Source organism: Carcharhinus amblyrhynchos, unplaced genomic scaffold, assembly GCF_965287045.1.
Source record: "Carcharhinus amblyrhynchos unplaced genomic scaffold, sCarAmb.v2.hapA scaffold_69, whole genome shotgun sequence".
NCBI classification, from domain to species: domain Eukaryota; kingdom Metazoa; phylum Chordata; class Chondrichthyes; order Carcharhiniformes; family Carcharhinidae; genus Carcharhinus; species Carcharhinus amblyrhynchos.
In genome coordinates, this window is record NW_027649809.1 from 436771 (window position 1) to 452534 (window position 15764).

Consider the following 15764-nt stretch of genomic DNA (forward strand, 5'->3'; position numbering starts at 1 on the left):
AAGCCCTATCTACAGCCCTATTTACACGATTCGCCAGGACTCTGGCCCCAGCACAGTTCAGACCAACCCCATCCCGCCCGAACAGGTCCCACCTACCCCAATACTGATGCCAATGCCCCATAAATCCAAACCCATTCTTCCCACACCAATCCCTGAGCCACCCATTCACTTCCTTAATCTTATCTACCCTACGCCCGTCTGCACTCGGTTCAGGCAGTAATCCGGAGATAACCACCCTGTCGGTTCTGCTTTTTAATTCCATTCCCGGCTTTTCATACTCCTTCTCCAGATCCTACGTAGGCATTTTGCCTACGTCGTTGGCTTGGGGCTGGGGGTAGGGCAGAAGGACTGGGAAGATTCTTTCATAGTCGAGGGGGGCCTAGACCTAATTATGGCCTGATTATAATCAGGCCAGACACAGCCCCCAACTGATTCTCCCAGCGTAGCCCAAGGCAATGCAGGCCAGCTCCTGATCTCAGAGCTCTGAGCATCTTTACCTCCCTCAGTCATTCCGACTGGGATTGTTTCGTAGAATCATAGAACCCTACAGTGCACAAAGAGGCCCTTCGGCGATTTCTTAGCACGGCCAATCAACCTAACCCGCACATCTTTGGGCTGTTGGGAGGAAACCCACGCAGACACGAGGAGAATGTGCAAACACCACGCAGACAACCGCTGAAATCTTGTCGACCTCTCCCTCTCTCCGGAGTGCTTTGGTGCAATGGAGTACCTCGCTTGACCACTTCAGATGGCCAGCGGGCTCTCACCGCACTGCTGTGGGCCCTGGAGACACATGTAGGCCAGACCGGGTAAGGGTGGCAGATTTCCATGGCCAAATATTATTCGTGATCCAGATGGGGCTTTTGCAGACAAGCGACGCTAGTTTCACCATCACAGCTCCTGAGCCTAGACCACGATTCCAAATTCTTTGATAAAATCTTTTAGCTTGTATCCCTTCTCGAGGTGTGGGGGTCGCTGGCTGGGTCAGTATTTCTTGCCCGTCCCTAATTGCCCCTTGAGAAGGTGGTGGGAACCCCCATCTCAAACCCAGTGCAGTCCGAGTGGTGTGGCTGCACCCCACAGTGTCGTAGAGTCATAGAGGTTTACAGCATGGCCCAACTTGTTCATTCTGCCCTTTCTCTAACCACTAAGCTAGTCCCAATTGACTGCATTTGGACCATATCCCTCTATACCCATGTCTAAATGCTTTTTAAAAGACAAAATTGTACCCGCCTCTACCACTACCTCTGGCAGCTCGTTCCAGACACTCTGTGTGAAAAAATTGCCCCCTCTGGACCCTTTTAGACTCTCCCCTCTCACTTTAAACCTATGCCCTCTAGTTTTAGACTCCCCTACCTTTGGGAAAAGATATCGACTATCTAGCTGATCTGTGACCCTCATTATTTTATAGACCTCTATAAGATCATCCCTCAACCTCCTACGCTCCAGAGAAAAATGTCCCCAGTCTATCCAGCCTCTCCTTAAACCTCAAACCATCAAGTCCTCTTAGCGTCTGAGTCAATCTTTTCTGCACTCTTTCTAGTTTAATAATATCCTAATATTTTGAGGGAGCTCTAGGATTTTTACCCAGTGATAGTGAAGGAAGAGCCGATATATTTTCCAATTGGGATAGTGAGTGGCTCGGAGAGGTGATAGCATTCCCATGAGTTCTGCTAAACTTTCTTCCAATAGTCTTAGAATGATCCTTTGTGAGATTTAACATTTATTTATTAGGGTCACGAGGAGGCTTACATTACACTGCAATGAAGTTACTGTGAAAATACCATATCGCCACACTCTGGCGCCTGTTTGGTTAACACTGAGGGAGAATTTAGCATGGCCAATTCATCTCACCAGCATGCCTTTCAGGCTGTGGGAGGAAACCAGAGAACCAGGAAGAAACCCACGCAGAGGCTGGGATGTTAGAGGACAATTTGTTATGATGATAATTTAGATCAGCTACCACATTTAAAGCTTTACACTGATTGGATATTATCCTTAGACATACGTGCATGTATTGTGATTGGTTTTTAACATTTGTATCCTATGCATGATGAAAACCTAATCAGTAGTTGTGAGTGGACATAGATAATTCTGATGCAAATGTACATCCTCTGATTGGTACATGATTATTACTTGTAATCGAGTCCTGGAGCATATCTGTTTGTGTAAACCTGTATTTGAGACTCTGCACCATCGCTTCATTTTGTTCATTTGTAGGACGTGGGTACCGCTGGCTGGCCAGTATTTATTGCCCGTTCCTGAGGGCAGTAGATTGGGAGAGACCCAGGATAGTGTTCTGGGGACCCGGGTTCGAATCCCGCCATGGCAGATGGCAGAATTTGAATTCAATTTTTAAAAATCTGGGATTAAGAAACTACTAATGACCACGAAACCATTGTCAATTGTCGTAAAAAGCCATCTGGCTCCTAGAGGGAAGGAGAACTCCCGTCCTTACCTAGCCTGGCCTACATGTGACTCCAGAGCCACGGCAATGTGGTTGATTCTCAACTGCCCTCTGAAATGGCCAAGCAAGATACTTAGATCAAGGGCAACTAGGGATGGGCAATAAATATGGCCAACTAACGACACCCATGTTCCATGAATAGAGAGAAACAATATACAATGTCAAGGTTGCTCCTGTTTGTGATTGGTTAAGCTTATTGCTAATTCTCTTATTACATGGCAACGATATTCTTAAATAAACTTTGTTTGATAAAAGCTCCCTAGTGGGTCATTCCAGTCAACCTTGGAGTGAACCAACCTCTGCTCGCCTGCGCCAAAGTTCAAAGTGCAAACCTTAAGATCAAGCCAGTCCTCGCAAAACAGCTTGGAGTTTCTGTCCTGGATCTAGACTTTAGTCCAAGTCTCGATTTGCATCACCAAATGCAAATACTGCAGATGAAGTCAGCATTGGAGGTGTGGATGGAGATGGTGGCTTTGCGTCACTCTCTCTTGTCCCAAAGCAACTTTGACTCTGTTCTGCTCGAATATCAAAATCACTCGAGAATTCCCCATTTGGGATTTTTCACGGCTGTTTTGTCCCATGTATCGGAATGGAGTTGTCTATATATCTACATGTGAGACCTCTTGTGATGTGGCCTCCCTGTGTCCACCTAGCTGTAGGATATTGTCTTTGGCATTCGGGTTTGTACGTCTATCATTGTGATTTTAATATCATTGTGCTCGGAGTAAACAGAGATAAGCTATTTCCTATGTTAGAGACACACAGTATGAGGGACCACGGGCTTAAGGTGAGGGGGGAGAGGTATAAGACAGATATTAGAGGGAGGTTTTTCACACAGAGGGTAGTGGGGGTATGGAATGCTCTGCCAAGTAGGGCAGTGGAGGCAAACACGCTAGAGTTCTTTAAGACTAACTTAGACAGGCACATGAGTGGGTTGGAGATGGGAGGATATAGGAGATTGTTTTAAATAAAGTTCATTAGCAGTGGGACGTCCCTGGTAATGTATAAGGATATGGGATGATAATAATGTTTTTTCTCTTTTAATTCGCAGGTTTTAAGTCGGTCCGCCTTGTTGTCCAACGAGGGGCGTACACGCGATGGGTCGTACAAGGGCTGCTCTTGAATGTTCGAGATTGGCCTAGTGCTTCATGTCGTTAGTGTGTGCCTAAACTGGACCAGGAACTGGGCAAGACGACAGCTCAGTGACTATCAGTGTTGGCTGTGCAGACACATGGATTTGGGCCGGTGTCTGTGGGAGTTTTGCGCATTCTCCCCGTGCTTGCGTGGGTTTTCTCCGGGTGCTCCGGTTTCCTCCCACACCCCAAAGATGTGCTATTAGGCTGACTGGTGGTAATAAATTGTCCTTAAATTAGTTTCCCTCAATGTGGATTGCCATAAAAACAATAGATAAGGGTCATGGGTGGAGGGGGGGGCTAGTAGTGTTAAAATGGCGGCGCGGGCTCGTTGGGCCGAAGGGCCTGTTTCCCGGGCTGTTTTTGTTCTTTGTTCTTCAAATCCAAACCTGTTCGTCCACAGTCCGTCTCTCCGAGCGAATGTCAGCTCAAATTTACCCCAGGGTAGGTTTCCATTTCTGCCCATCTGCGACTCTGACACCACCCGATCCACTCCCCTTTTACCAACACTTCCTGATGTTTCGTCACTTCATCAGAGATATAAAAGCTCCCCAACTTCGGAAAGTTGTGTGGAGTGTTGGAAGAGAAACAAAGAGGCACAGGAACAGGCCCAATGGCCCTCCAAGCCTGCACCGATCATTTGCCCAACTGAACTACAGCCACCTAACCTTCCAGGGACCATAGAACATAGAAAAACTACAGCACAAACAGGCCCTTCGGCCCACAAGTTGTGCCAATCCTATCCCTACCTACCAGGCCTATCTATAACCCTCAATCCCATTAAATCCCATGTACTCATCCAGAAGTCTCTTAAAGGACCCCAGTGAGTTCGCCTCTACCACCATCGCCGATTCCACTCAGTCACCACCCTCTGGGTGAAAAACTTACCCCTGACATCTCCTCTGTACCTGCTCCCCAGCACCTTCAACCTGTATCCTCTCGTAGCGACCATTTCAGCCCTGGGAAATAGCCTCCGAGAATCCACCCTATCTATACCTCTCAACATCTTATAAACCTCGATCAGGTCACCTCTCGATCTTCGTCTCTCCAGGAAGAGACCGAGCTCCCTCAACCTATCCTCATAAGGCATGCCTCCCAATCCAGGCAACATCCTTGTAAATCTCCTCTGCACCCTCTCAATAGCTTCCACATCCTTCCTGTAGTGAGGCGAACATATCCTTCTATTCCCACCCTATTCCTGTATTTGTCCAGATGCCCCTTATAAGTCACGACCGTATCCACTTCCACTACCTCCCCCAGGCAATGACTTCCAGGCACCCACCACCCTTTGTGTAAAAAACTTGCCTCGTACACCTCCTTTAAACCTTGCCCCTCGCACCTTAAACCCATGCCCCCTAGTAATTGAGTCTTCCACCCTGGGGAAAAAGCTCCTGACTATCCACTCTGTCCATGCCTCTCTTAATCTTGTAGACTTCTATCAGGTCTCCCCGCAACCTCCTGTACAGGGCACTGGTGAGGCCGCAGCTGGAGTACTGTGTGCAGTTTTGGTCGCCGCACTTGCGCAAGGATATTTTGGCCTTGAAGGGAGTGCAGAGGAGGTTCACTAGGCTGATACTGGAGATGAGGGGGTTGGACTATGAAGAGAGGCTGAATAGGCTGGGTCTGTACTCGTTGGAGTTTAGAAGGATGAAGGGGGATCTTATAGAGACGTATAAGATAATGAAGGGGATGGATAGGGTAGAGGTAGAGAGATTCTTCCTGCTCAGAAAGGACAGCAGGACTAGAGGGCACAGCCTCAAGATAAAGGGGGGGGGCAGTTTCGATCGGAGTTGAGGAGGAACTTCTTCACTAATTTTTGGAGATGATGCAGTGTGCAGGTTAGGTGGATTGGCTGTGCTAAATTGCCCCTTAGTGTCAAAAGATGTGCAGGTTAGGTAGATTGGTCATACTAAATTGCCCCTTAGTGCCCAAATACGTGCAAGTTAGGTGGACTGGCCATGCTAAATTGTCCATTAGTGTCCAAAGGTGTGCAGGTTAGGTGGATTGGCCGTGCTAAATTGTCCATTAGTGTCCAAAGATGTGCAGGTTAGGTGGATTGGCCATGCTAAATTGCCCCTTCATGTCTAAAAACGTGCTGGTTAGGTGGATTGACCATGCTAAATTGTCCCTTTGTGTTCAAAGATGTGTAGGTTAGATGGATTGGCCATGCTAAATTGCCCCTTAGTGTCCAAAGATGTGCAGGTTAGGTGGATTGGCCATGCTAAATTGCCCCTAAGTGTCCAAAGATGTGCAGGTTAGGTGTATTGGCCATGCTAAATTGTCCCTTAGTGTCCAAAGATGTGCAGGTTAGGTGGATTGACCATGCTAAATTGTCCCTTAGTGTCAAAAGATGTGCAGGTTAGGTGGATTGGCCATGCTAAATTGCCCCTCAGTGTCCAAAGATGTGCAGGTTAGGTGGATTGGCCATGCTAAATTGCCCCTTAGTGTCCAAAGGTGTGCAGATTAGGTGGATTGGCCATGCTAAATTGCCCCTTAGTGTCGCCTGAACAGGCACCGGAGTGTGGCGACTAGGGGATTTTCACAGTAACTCCATTGCAGCGTTAATGTGAGTCTTACTTGTGACACTAATAAATGAGCATTGAACTTAAGCCGTCATTCCGTTGCAAAAGAAAGTTCGGCCAAGTTGAAGGAATGTGTGTTGCCTTTTGCGAAACCAGACCAACATTCATTTAATCGGCCTACCTTTTTTTAGCGATTGCAAAGAATTTAGTTTTATTTCCTGGACATCTGAATGGACTGTTGCTTACAAACGGTGTTGCGACGGACAAGTTAGACTGCTTGAGCTGCAGTAAGAAGTCCCACAACACCAGGTTAAAGCGCGACAGAGTTTATTTAGTAGCACGAGCTTTTGGAACACTGCCCCTTCGTCCTATGAGTGGAGAGTTGGGTTCACAAACAGGGCAGATATAGACAGGGAATCGAGCCTTTACAGGTACAGACAATGCAAGTGGAGAGAGGGTTAATAAGCAGTTAAAGAAGTGTCGGATTTTGCAAGCCCAGGCTGGATGGTGGTGAAGGGGGGTGGATATTACACATCATGTTTTGGTATCACGAGCTTTCGGAGCACCACTCCTTCACCTCTCCGATCAAATCCTAACAGGTTTTAGACAGTGTAGATTCAGAAAGGATTTTCCCAATAGTGGGGGAGTCCAGGTCATATTTGATAATAAGAGGTAAACCTTTTAGGACTGAGCAGGTGCAGCAGGTGGTCAGGAAGGCGAATGGGATGCTGGCCTTCATAGCGAGGGGAATTGAATATAAAAGTAGGGAGGTCTTGCTGCGGCTGTATAGGGCATTGGTGAGGCCGCAGCTGGAGTACTGTGTGCAGTTTTGGGCGCCGTACTTACGCAAGGATATTTTGGCCCTGGAGGGAGTGCAGAGGAGGTTTACTAGGCTGATGCCGGAGTTGAGGGGATTGAGCTATGAGGAGAGGCTGAATAAACTAGGCTTGTACTCGTTAGAGTTTAGAAGAATGAGGGGAGATCTCATTGAGACGTATAAGATGATGAATGGGATGGATAGGATAGAGGTGGAGAGACTCTTCCCGCTCAGAAAGGACAGTAGGACTAGGGGGCACAGCCTCAAGATAAAGGGGGGACGGTTTAGAACGGAGTTGAGGAGGAACTTCTTCACTCAAAGGGTGGTGAATCTCTGGAATTCTCTGCCCGTTGAAGTGGTGGAGGCTGCCTCGCTAAATATTTTTAAGACGCGGGTTGATGGGTTTTTGATAAGCAAGGGGATTAAGGGTTATGGGGAGAGGGCGGGAATGTGGAACTGAGCCACGACAGATCAGCCATGATCTTATTGAATGGCGGGGCAGGCTCAAAGGGCTAGATGGCCTACTCCTGCTCCTATTTCTTATGTTCTTATGTTCTTATGTTCTTAGGTGAGGCAGCAGTGCTCACCACTGGGCCATCGTACCCCCCACCCCTAAGGGAGCTTTAGAGGTGCATTGTATGAAAATCATGATACCATGGGCAACACGGTGGCACAGAGTTTAGCACTGCAGCCTCACAGTGCCAGGGGACCCGGGTTCCATTCCCGGCTTGTCTGTGTGGAGTCTGCACATTTAAGAGACATCTTAACAAACATAGGGTGGGAATAGAGAGATATGGTCCCCGGAAGGGTAGGGGGTTTTAGTTCAATCGAGCAGAATGGTGGGTGCAGGCTTGGAGAGCCAAAGGGCCTGTTCCTGTGCTGTAATTTTCTTTGTTTCTTGTTCTTTATTCTTTGCAGACCATGTCGGGAAATCTACGAGCAGGGTAAAGTTAGAATGCCTGAGGTCATCTCATCGAATTAACATGATCATCTTTGCAAAGGGATATGTCACGCCATTCTTCAGCTCCTCTCTGAATTTCCTCTGAGTGACTGCATAGATAAAAGTGTTGGTGCAGCAGCTCAGGTTCTGGAGCATGAAGCCTATCTCAGGCACAAAGTTGGGGAAGGAAGCTGGGACACCCAAATAATCCAATCGTTTCACTACAGAACATACCATGAACAATGCCCACAACACCATAAAATTGCCCGATATCACAAAAAGTAAGATCATGGATTTCCTTCTGTTAACCATCTCTGGGTCGGTTGGGCTCTCTCCGCTGCCGCGACTCTGGAGTCTCTTGCGGGCCCTGCTGGCCATTAAAATGCTCTTGACCGTCAGTGCGTTGAACAGTAGAATCAGAAAAAATGGAATAAAGGGCGTTAAAACGTAATGCAGAAATTCGAAGACTGCCCAGAGCAGGGATTGGCTGACTGCACTCAACACCAGGCAAAACCACGGAGTGTTGGTAAGCCAATATCGAGTTGTGTACAGAAAATACCAGGAAATGTTCTTCAAACAGCTCGCCGCAGTCACCGTCCCCAGGACGATGAGGGCGGTTCTATCCGTACAGTACTTGGCTCTGAGTTTCGAAGAGCAAATGGCTATGAAGCGGTCGAACGTGAAGGTGACGGTGAACCAGACGGAACAGTCCGTGACCGCGTAGAGCAGGACGGCGTGGGAGTTGCACAAGGGGATCGAGCGCACAAACCCAAACTTCTCGCGGTAGACGATAGGAATTTGCCTCAGGATCAGGTCGAAGATGATGACCAGGAGGTCCGTCGCCGCCATGGCCACCAGGTAGTGAGTGACACATTTGGATAGGCCGCACTTCCCCCGAGACAGGATCGCAATCGTCACCAGGTTAACTGCAATGGGGAAATAACAACAATTACTCAACGGATGCACTGGAAAATAAAACTTTGAATGCCTTACCATTGAAAGTGCAGAGTAGTTTGCAAAATCCTGCATATTAATGTTCAGACCAGAAGACAGAGGAGCAGAATAATGGCCACTCGGCCCGTCAAGTCTGCTCCGCCATTCAATCAAAGTGTTGGTGCAGCAGCTCAGGTTCTGGAGCATGAAGCCTATCTCGGGCACAAAGTTGGGCAGGGAAGCTGGGACACCCAAATAATCCAATCGTTTCACTACAGAACATACCATGAACAACGCCCACAACACCATAAAATTGCCCGATATCACAAAAAGTAAGATCATGGATTTCCTTCTGTTAACCATCTCCGGGTCGGTTGGGCTCTCTCCACTGCCGCGACTCTGGAGTCTGTTTTACTTCTTATCCCTATTTTCCTGCCTATTCCCCATCACCCCTCATCCCCTTATTGATCAAGAACCTATCTATCTCTGTCTTAAAGACACTCAATGACCTGGCCTCCTCTGCGGCAAAGAGTTCCACAGATTCCCCACTGGAGAAATTCCTCCTCATTTCTGTTTTAAAGGATCGTCCCTTTCGCCTGAGGCTGTGCCCCTCTGATTCTAGTTTTTCCTACTGGTGGAAGCACCCTCTCCACGTCCACTCTATCCAGGCCTCACAGTATCCTATAAGTTTCAATAAGATTCCCCCCCTCCATCCTTCTGAACTCAAAGTCCTCAACCGTTCCTCATACGACAAGCTGTTCATTCCAGGGATCATTCTTGTGAACCTCCTCTGGACCCTTTCCAAGGCCAGCGCATCCTTCATTAGATACAGGGCCCAAAACTGCTCACAATATTCCAAATGGGATCTAACCAGAGCCTCATCCGGAGGTGAAGGGGTTAGCCTATGAAGAGAGACTGAATAGACTGGGTCTGTACTCGTTGGAGTTTAGAAGGATGAGGGGGGATCTTATAGAGACGTATAAGACAATGAAGGGGATGGATAGGGTAGAGGTAGAGAGATTCTTCCCGCTTAGAAAGGACAGCAGGACTAGAGGGCACAGCCTCAAGATAAGGGGGGGGGCAGTTTCGATCGGAGTTGAGGAGGAACTTCTTCACTCAAAGGGTGGTGAATCTCTGGAATTCTCTGCCCGTTGAAGTGGTGGAGGCTACCTCGCTGAATATATTGAAGTCACGGGTAGATAGATTTCTGATAGACAAGGGGAATTAAGGGGAGAAAGCGGGAAAGTGGAACTGATCCACTTCAGATCAGCCATGATCTTATTGAATGGCGGGGTAGGCTCGAAGGGCTAGATGGCCAACTCCTGCTCCTATTTCTTATGTTCTTATACAACCTCAGAAGTACATCCCTGCTCTTGTATTCTAGCCCTCTCGACATGAATGCTATCATTGCATTTGCCTTCCTAACTGCCGACTGAACCTGCAGGTTAACCTTAGGAGAATCTTGAACAAATCTCCCGAGTCCCTTTGCGTTTCTGATTCCCTAAGCATTTCCCCATTTAGAAAATAGTCTATGCCTCCAATCCTCCTTCCAAAGTGTAATAACCTCACACTTTCCTACATTGTATTCCATCTGCCACTTCTTTGCCCACTCTTCTAACCTGTCCTAGTCCTTCTGCAGCCTCCCCCCCCACTCCCTCAATACTACCTGTCCCTCTACATGTCTTTGTATCATCTGCAAACTTAGCAATAGTACCTTCAGTTCCTTCTTCCAAATTGCTAATGTATTTTGTGCAAATTTCGTGGTCCCAACACTGGCAGCTGAGGCACACCGCTAGTCACCGGCTACCATCCTGAAAAAGAACCCTTTCCCCCCACTCTCTGCCTTCTGCCAGTCAGTCAATCCTCTATCCATGCCAGGATCTTACCCTTCACACCACAGGCACTTGACTTAGCTAACAGTCTCCTATCCAGCACTTTGTCAAAGGCCTTCTGGAAATCTAAATAAACCACATCCACTGGTTCCCCTTTATCTAACTTCCCTCTCACCTCCTCAAAGAACTCTTAACAGATTTGTCAGAAATGACCTCCCCTTGACAAAGCCGTGCTGACTCAGTCCTACTTTATAAAGTCCTCGTCATAAACATACTGTTCTTGATTTGATTTATTATTGCCCCATGCATTGGGATACAGTGAAAAGTATTGTTTCTTGCGCACTATACAGACACAGCATGCCGTTCATAGAGTACATAGGGGAGAAGGATTTGATTTATTATTGTCACATGTATTGGGATACAGTGAAAAGTATGTTTCTTGTGCGCTATACAGACAAAGCATACTGTTCATAGAGTATATAGGGAAGAAGGATTTGATTTATTACTGTCACATGTATTGGGATACAGTGAAAAGTATTGTTTCTTGCACGCTACACAGACAAAGCATACTGTTCATAGAGTATATAGGGAAGAAGGATTTGATTTATTATTGTCACATGTATTGGGATACAGTGAAAAATATTGTTTCTTGCGCGCTATACAGACAAAGCATACCATTCATAGAGTATATAGGGAAGAAGGATTTGATTTATTATTGCCACGTGTATTGGGACACAGTGAAAAGCATTGTTTCTTGCGCGCTATACAGACAGAGCATACTGTTCTTAGGGTACATAGGGGAGAAGGATTTGATTTGATTTATTATTGTCACATGTATTGGGATACAGTGAAAAGTATTGTTTCTTGCGCGCTATACAGACACAGCATGCTGGTCATAGAGAAGGAAAGGAGAGAGTGCAGAATGTAGTGTTATAGTCATAGCTAGGGTGTAGAGAAAGATCAATTCAACATAAGTTCACCAAACCTGTAAACGATTGGATTAACGCATTGTTACAGAGTTGAAAAGAGTTAGAGTTTCAAAAACACAGGGCGGCACGGTAGCACAGGGTTAGCACTGCTGTTTCACAGCTTCAGGGTCCTGGGTTCAATTCCCGGCTCCGGTCACTGTCTGTGTGGAGTTTACACATTCTCCCCGTGTCTGCGTGGGTTTCCTTCAGGTGCTCTGATTTCCTCCCACAGTCCAAAGACGTGCAGGTTAGGGTGATTGGCCATGCTACAATTGTCCCTTAGTGTCCTAAGATGCCTAGGTTAGAGGGTTTAGTGGGTAAATAGGGCCTGAATGGGACTGTGGTCGGTACAGACTCGATGGGCCAAAGGGCCTGTTTCTGCACTGTAGGTTTTTATGTTCTGTTAACCTACACATCTTTGGACACTAAGGGGCAATTTAGCATGGCCAATCTACCTAACCCGGACATCTTTGGACACTAAGGGGCAATTTAGCATGGCCAATCCACCTAACCTACACATCTTTGGACACTAAGGGGCAATTTAGCATGGCCAATCCACCTAACCTACACATCTTTGGACACCAAGGGGCAATTTAGCATGGCCAATCTACCTAACCTACACATCTTTGGACACTAAGGGACAATTTAACATGGCCAATCCACCTAACCTGCACATCTTTGGACACCAAGGGGCAATTTAGCATGGCCAATCCACCTAACACGCACATCTTTGGACACTAAGGGGCAATTTAGCATGGCCAATCCACCTAATCCGCACATCTTTGGATACTAAGGGGCAATTTAGCATGACCAATCCCCCTAACCTACACATCCTTGGACACTAAGGGGCAATTTAGCATGGCCAATACACCTAACCTACACATGCTTGGACACTAAGGGGCAATTTAGTATGGCCAATCCCCCTAACCTACACATCTTTGGACACTAAGGGGCAATTTAGCATGGCCAATACACCTAACCTACACATGCTTGGACACTAAGGGGCAATTTAGTATGGCCAATCCACCTAACGTGCACATCTTTGGACTGTGGGAGGAAACCGGAACACCCAGAGGAAACCCACGCAGACACGAGGAGAATGTGCAAACTCCACACAGGCAGTGACCCGAGCCGGGAATCGAACCCGGGCCCCTGGCACTATGAGGCAATAGCGTTAACCACTGTGCCACCCAGATTACAACTATATTACAGCGGCTGTTAGCAATATTAGAATCCATACGTTAAAATGGGCAACAGCGGAATGGATACACAAAGGTACAACAGATGAAAAACAGAGCTCCAGTTCTGGGCTGTTCTATTGGGGAGATCGAACGAAGAACAAAGTACAGCACAGCAACAAGCCCTTCAGCCCTCCAAGACCATGACAGTCACGATGCCCTGGTTAAATTTTTAAAAGTCCTTCTGCCCTTACTCAGTCTAGATCCCTCTATTCCCTCCCTACTCATGTAGCTGTCCAGGTCTCCCTTAAATGTTGCTAAACGTGCCTACTTCCTCTGGTAGCGCGTTCCAGGCACCCACCACTCTCTGTTTGAGAAACCTATCCTGCACATCTCCCTTCAACTTTTCCCCACTGTCACCCTGAACTTCTGCCTGTCCCCCCCCCTCTTGTAATTGACACGTCCACCCTGGGGGAGAAAGCCTCTGACTATCCCCCCCCGGCTATGCCTCTCATCATTTGGTGGACCCTCTATCGGGTCACCCCCCCCAGCCTCTGTCTCTGCGGTGAAAACAGTCCGACCTCTCCCCATAGCCAACGCCCTTGAGACCCTCGGAATTTAATGTTGGCAAGTGCGAGGTGGTCCACTTTGGTAGGAATAATGGTAGGAAGGATTATTACTTACGTGGCGAAAAACTGCAGCAGGCGACGGTGCAGAGGGACCTGGGGGTCCTTGTGCATGAGTCGCAAAAACCCAGCCTGCAGGTGCAGCAGGTGGTCAGGAAGGCAAATGGGATGCTGGCCTTCATAGCGAGGGGGATTGAATATAAAAGTAGGGAGGTCTTGCTGCAGCTGTATAGGGCATTGGTGAGGCCGCAGCTGGAGTACTGTGTGCAGTTTTGGGCGCCGCACTTACGCAAGGATATTTTGGCCTTGGAGGGAGTGCAGAGGAGGTTTACTAGGCTGATACCGGAGTTGAGGGGGTTGAGCTATGAGGAGAGGCTGAATAAACTAGGCTTCTACTTGTTAGAGTTTAGAAGAATGAGGGGAGATCTCATTGAGACGTATAAGATGATGAATGGGATGGATAGGATAGAGGTGGAGAGACTCTTCCCGCTCAGAAAGGACAGTAGGACTAGAGGGCACAGCCTCAAGATAAAGGGGAGGCGGTTTAGAACGGAGTTGAGGAGGAACTTCTTCACTCAAAGGGTGGTGAATCTCTGGAATTCTCTCCCCGTTGAAGTGGTGGAGGCTACCTCGCTAAATATTTTTAAGAAGCGGGTTGATGGGTTTTTGATAAGAGAGGGGATTAAGGGTTATGGGGAGAGGGCGGGAATGTGGAACTGAGCCACGACAGATCAGCCATGATCTTATTGAATGGCGGGGCAGGCTCGAAGGGCTAGATGGCCTACTCCTGCTCCTATTTCTTATGTTCTTATGTTCTTATGAGACCAAGCAACATCCTGGTGATCCTACCCTCTCTCCAAAGCTTCAGTGCGATGATTGCACTGAGGCATTCCCCAGTATTGGCCTCAGGACCGCTGTTGCTTTTATAAACATGAACGAGTAGGATTCCGGGGTCGCTGTACACAATTCCGAAATTTCCAGATGACAGGGGACAATAGAAGTGCGGGAAAGAGCAGGCAATGATTCCCTTACGAGCGGACGTTGGAAAGAAGGTGGATTGGGAAGGCATAGAGGCAATACTGTTCAGCAGAGGGATTTGTGGAGAAGAGATCGCAACATTTTTAGATGGTAAAAATGAGAAAGGAAGGGAAATAATCTAACTGGTGCAATATTAAAACAAGACAAAGAGACAAGAGTTGGGCCTGTTTACAACTTTGAAGAGAGCAGCAGGTTGTCAAACTACTGAAAAAAATCAACTGAGTCCCTAAGCTTATTAAATACCAATGAAGGATCTGTTATATCCCAACATTCAATGGTGTTTCCCAGCACTGAGTTCCCCCACTGTCAACATCCTAGAGATTACCATTGACCAGGGACTCAACTGGACTCACCACATCAACACATTGGCTACCAGAGCAGATCAGAGGCTGGGAATATTCCAGTTAGTAACTCACCTCCTGCCTCGCCCTCAAAACTAGAGGGCACAGCCTCAAGATAAGGGGGGGCAGTTTAGAACGGAGTTGAGGAGGAACTTCTTCACTCAGAGGTGAATCTCTGGAATTCTCTGCCCATTGAAGTGGTGGAGGCTACCTCTACCCTATCCATCCCCTTCATTATCTGATACGTCTCTATAAGATCCCCCCCTCATCCTTCTAAACTCCAACGAGTACAGACCCAGTCTATTTAGTCTCTCTTCATAGTCCAACCCCCTCATCTCCGGTATCAGCCTAGTAAACCTCCTCTGCACTCCCTCCAAGGCCAAAATATCCTTGCGTAAGTGCGGCAACCAAAACTGCACACAGTACTCCAGCTGCGGCCTCACCAGTGCCCTGTACAGTTGCAGCAAGACCTCCCTGCTTTTATATTCAATCCCTCTCGCTATAAAGGCCAGCATCCCATTCGCCTTCTTGATCACCTGCTGTACCTGCAATCTCAGATCAAAATGTATATCATGAGCGGCAAACCGTGACTTACCAGGAACTCCGACCGCAGACAGCACAGGGTAGTAAATCTTCTGTACTTCTTGGATCGCTTGTAGAATCCGCAGTTTGACCAGGAATCCAAGACCCATCGTTTCCCCTTGGACAAGAATCAACAGCCAGCTATTGGTTCCGACAGCGCATCCCTGAGAGAGGCAATGGAAGGGTGCCCCCTACTTATAGGGCAAACTCGGCTTGTCGCTATCTCGTCCCCTGTTGATTGGCCTTTAATTCGGTGGCTAAACAAACACGGAGAGAAAAACAACCTGCTCTCTAGGTGTGCAGGGCCCGAGTCCACTGGGACAAGAAGGGGTTTCCCAATGCTGCCTGCTCCAAAACACAAAATTTGCTTACTCGGGCGTGTCAGAC

General features: G+C 47.7%; 1 protein-coding gene across 1 annotated transcript; it reads right to left on the minus strand.

Annotated features, from left to right (window-relative positions):
- Window positions 1-7909: 7909 nt before the first annotated feature.
- LOC145337743 (putative G-protein coupled receptor 139) lies at window positions 7910-15487 on the minus strand. Its single transcript, XM_080182582.1, has 2 exons — window positions 15391-15487; window positions 7910-8805 (listed from the first exon to the last, which is right to left on the minus strand). Exons 1-2 carry the CDS (start codon window positions 15485-15487, stop codon window positions 7910-7912), a joined length of 993 nt encoding a protein of 330 aa, XP_080038708.1.
- Window positions 15488-15764: the final 277 nt, after the last annotated feature.

What these genes read in the sequence shown, in the direction of transcription:
- LOC145337743 (XM_080182582.1), bottom strand. Translation starts at nt 15,487, where the DNA reads ATGGGTCTTGGATTCCTGGTCAAACTGCGGATTCTACAAGCGATCCAA. An exon ending in GTCTGCGGTCGGAGTTCCTG is followed by an intron (nt 8,806 to 15,390) that starts GTAAGTCACGGT and finishes TCCCCATTGCAG; the next exon opens with TTAACCTGGTGACGATTGCG.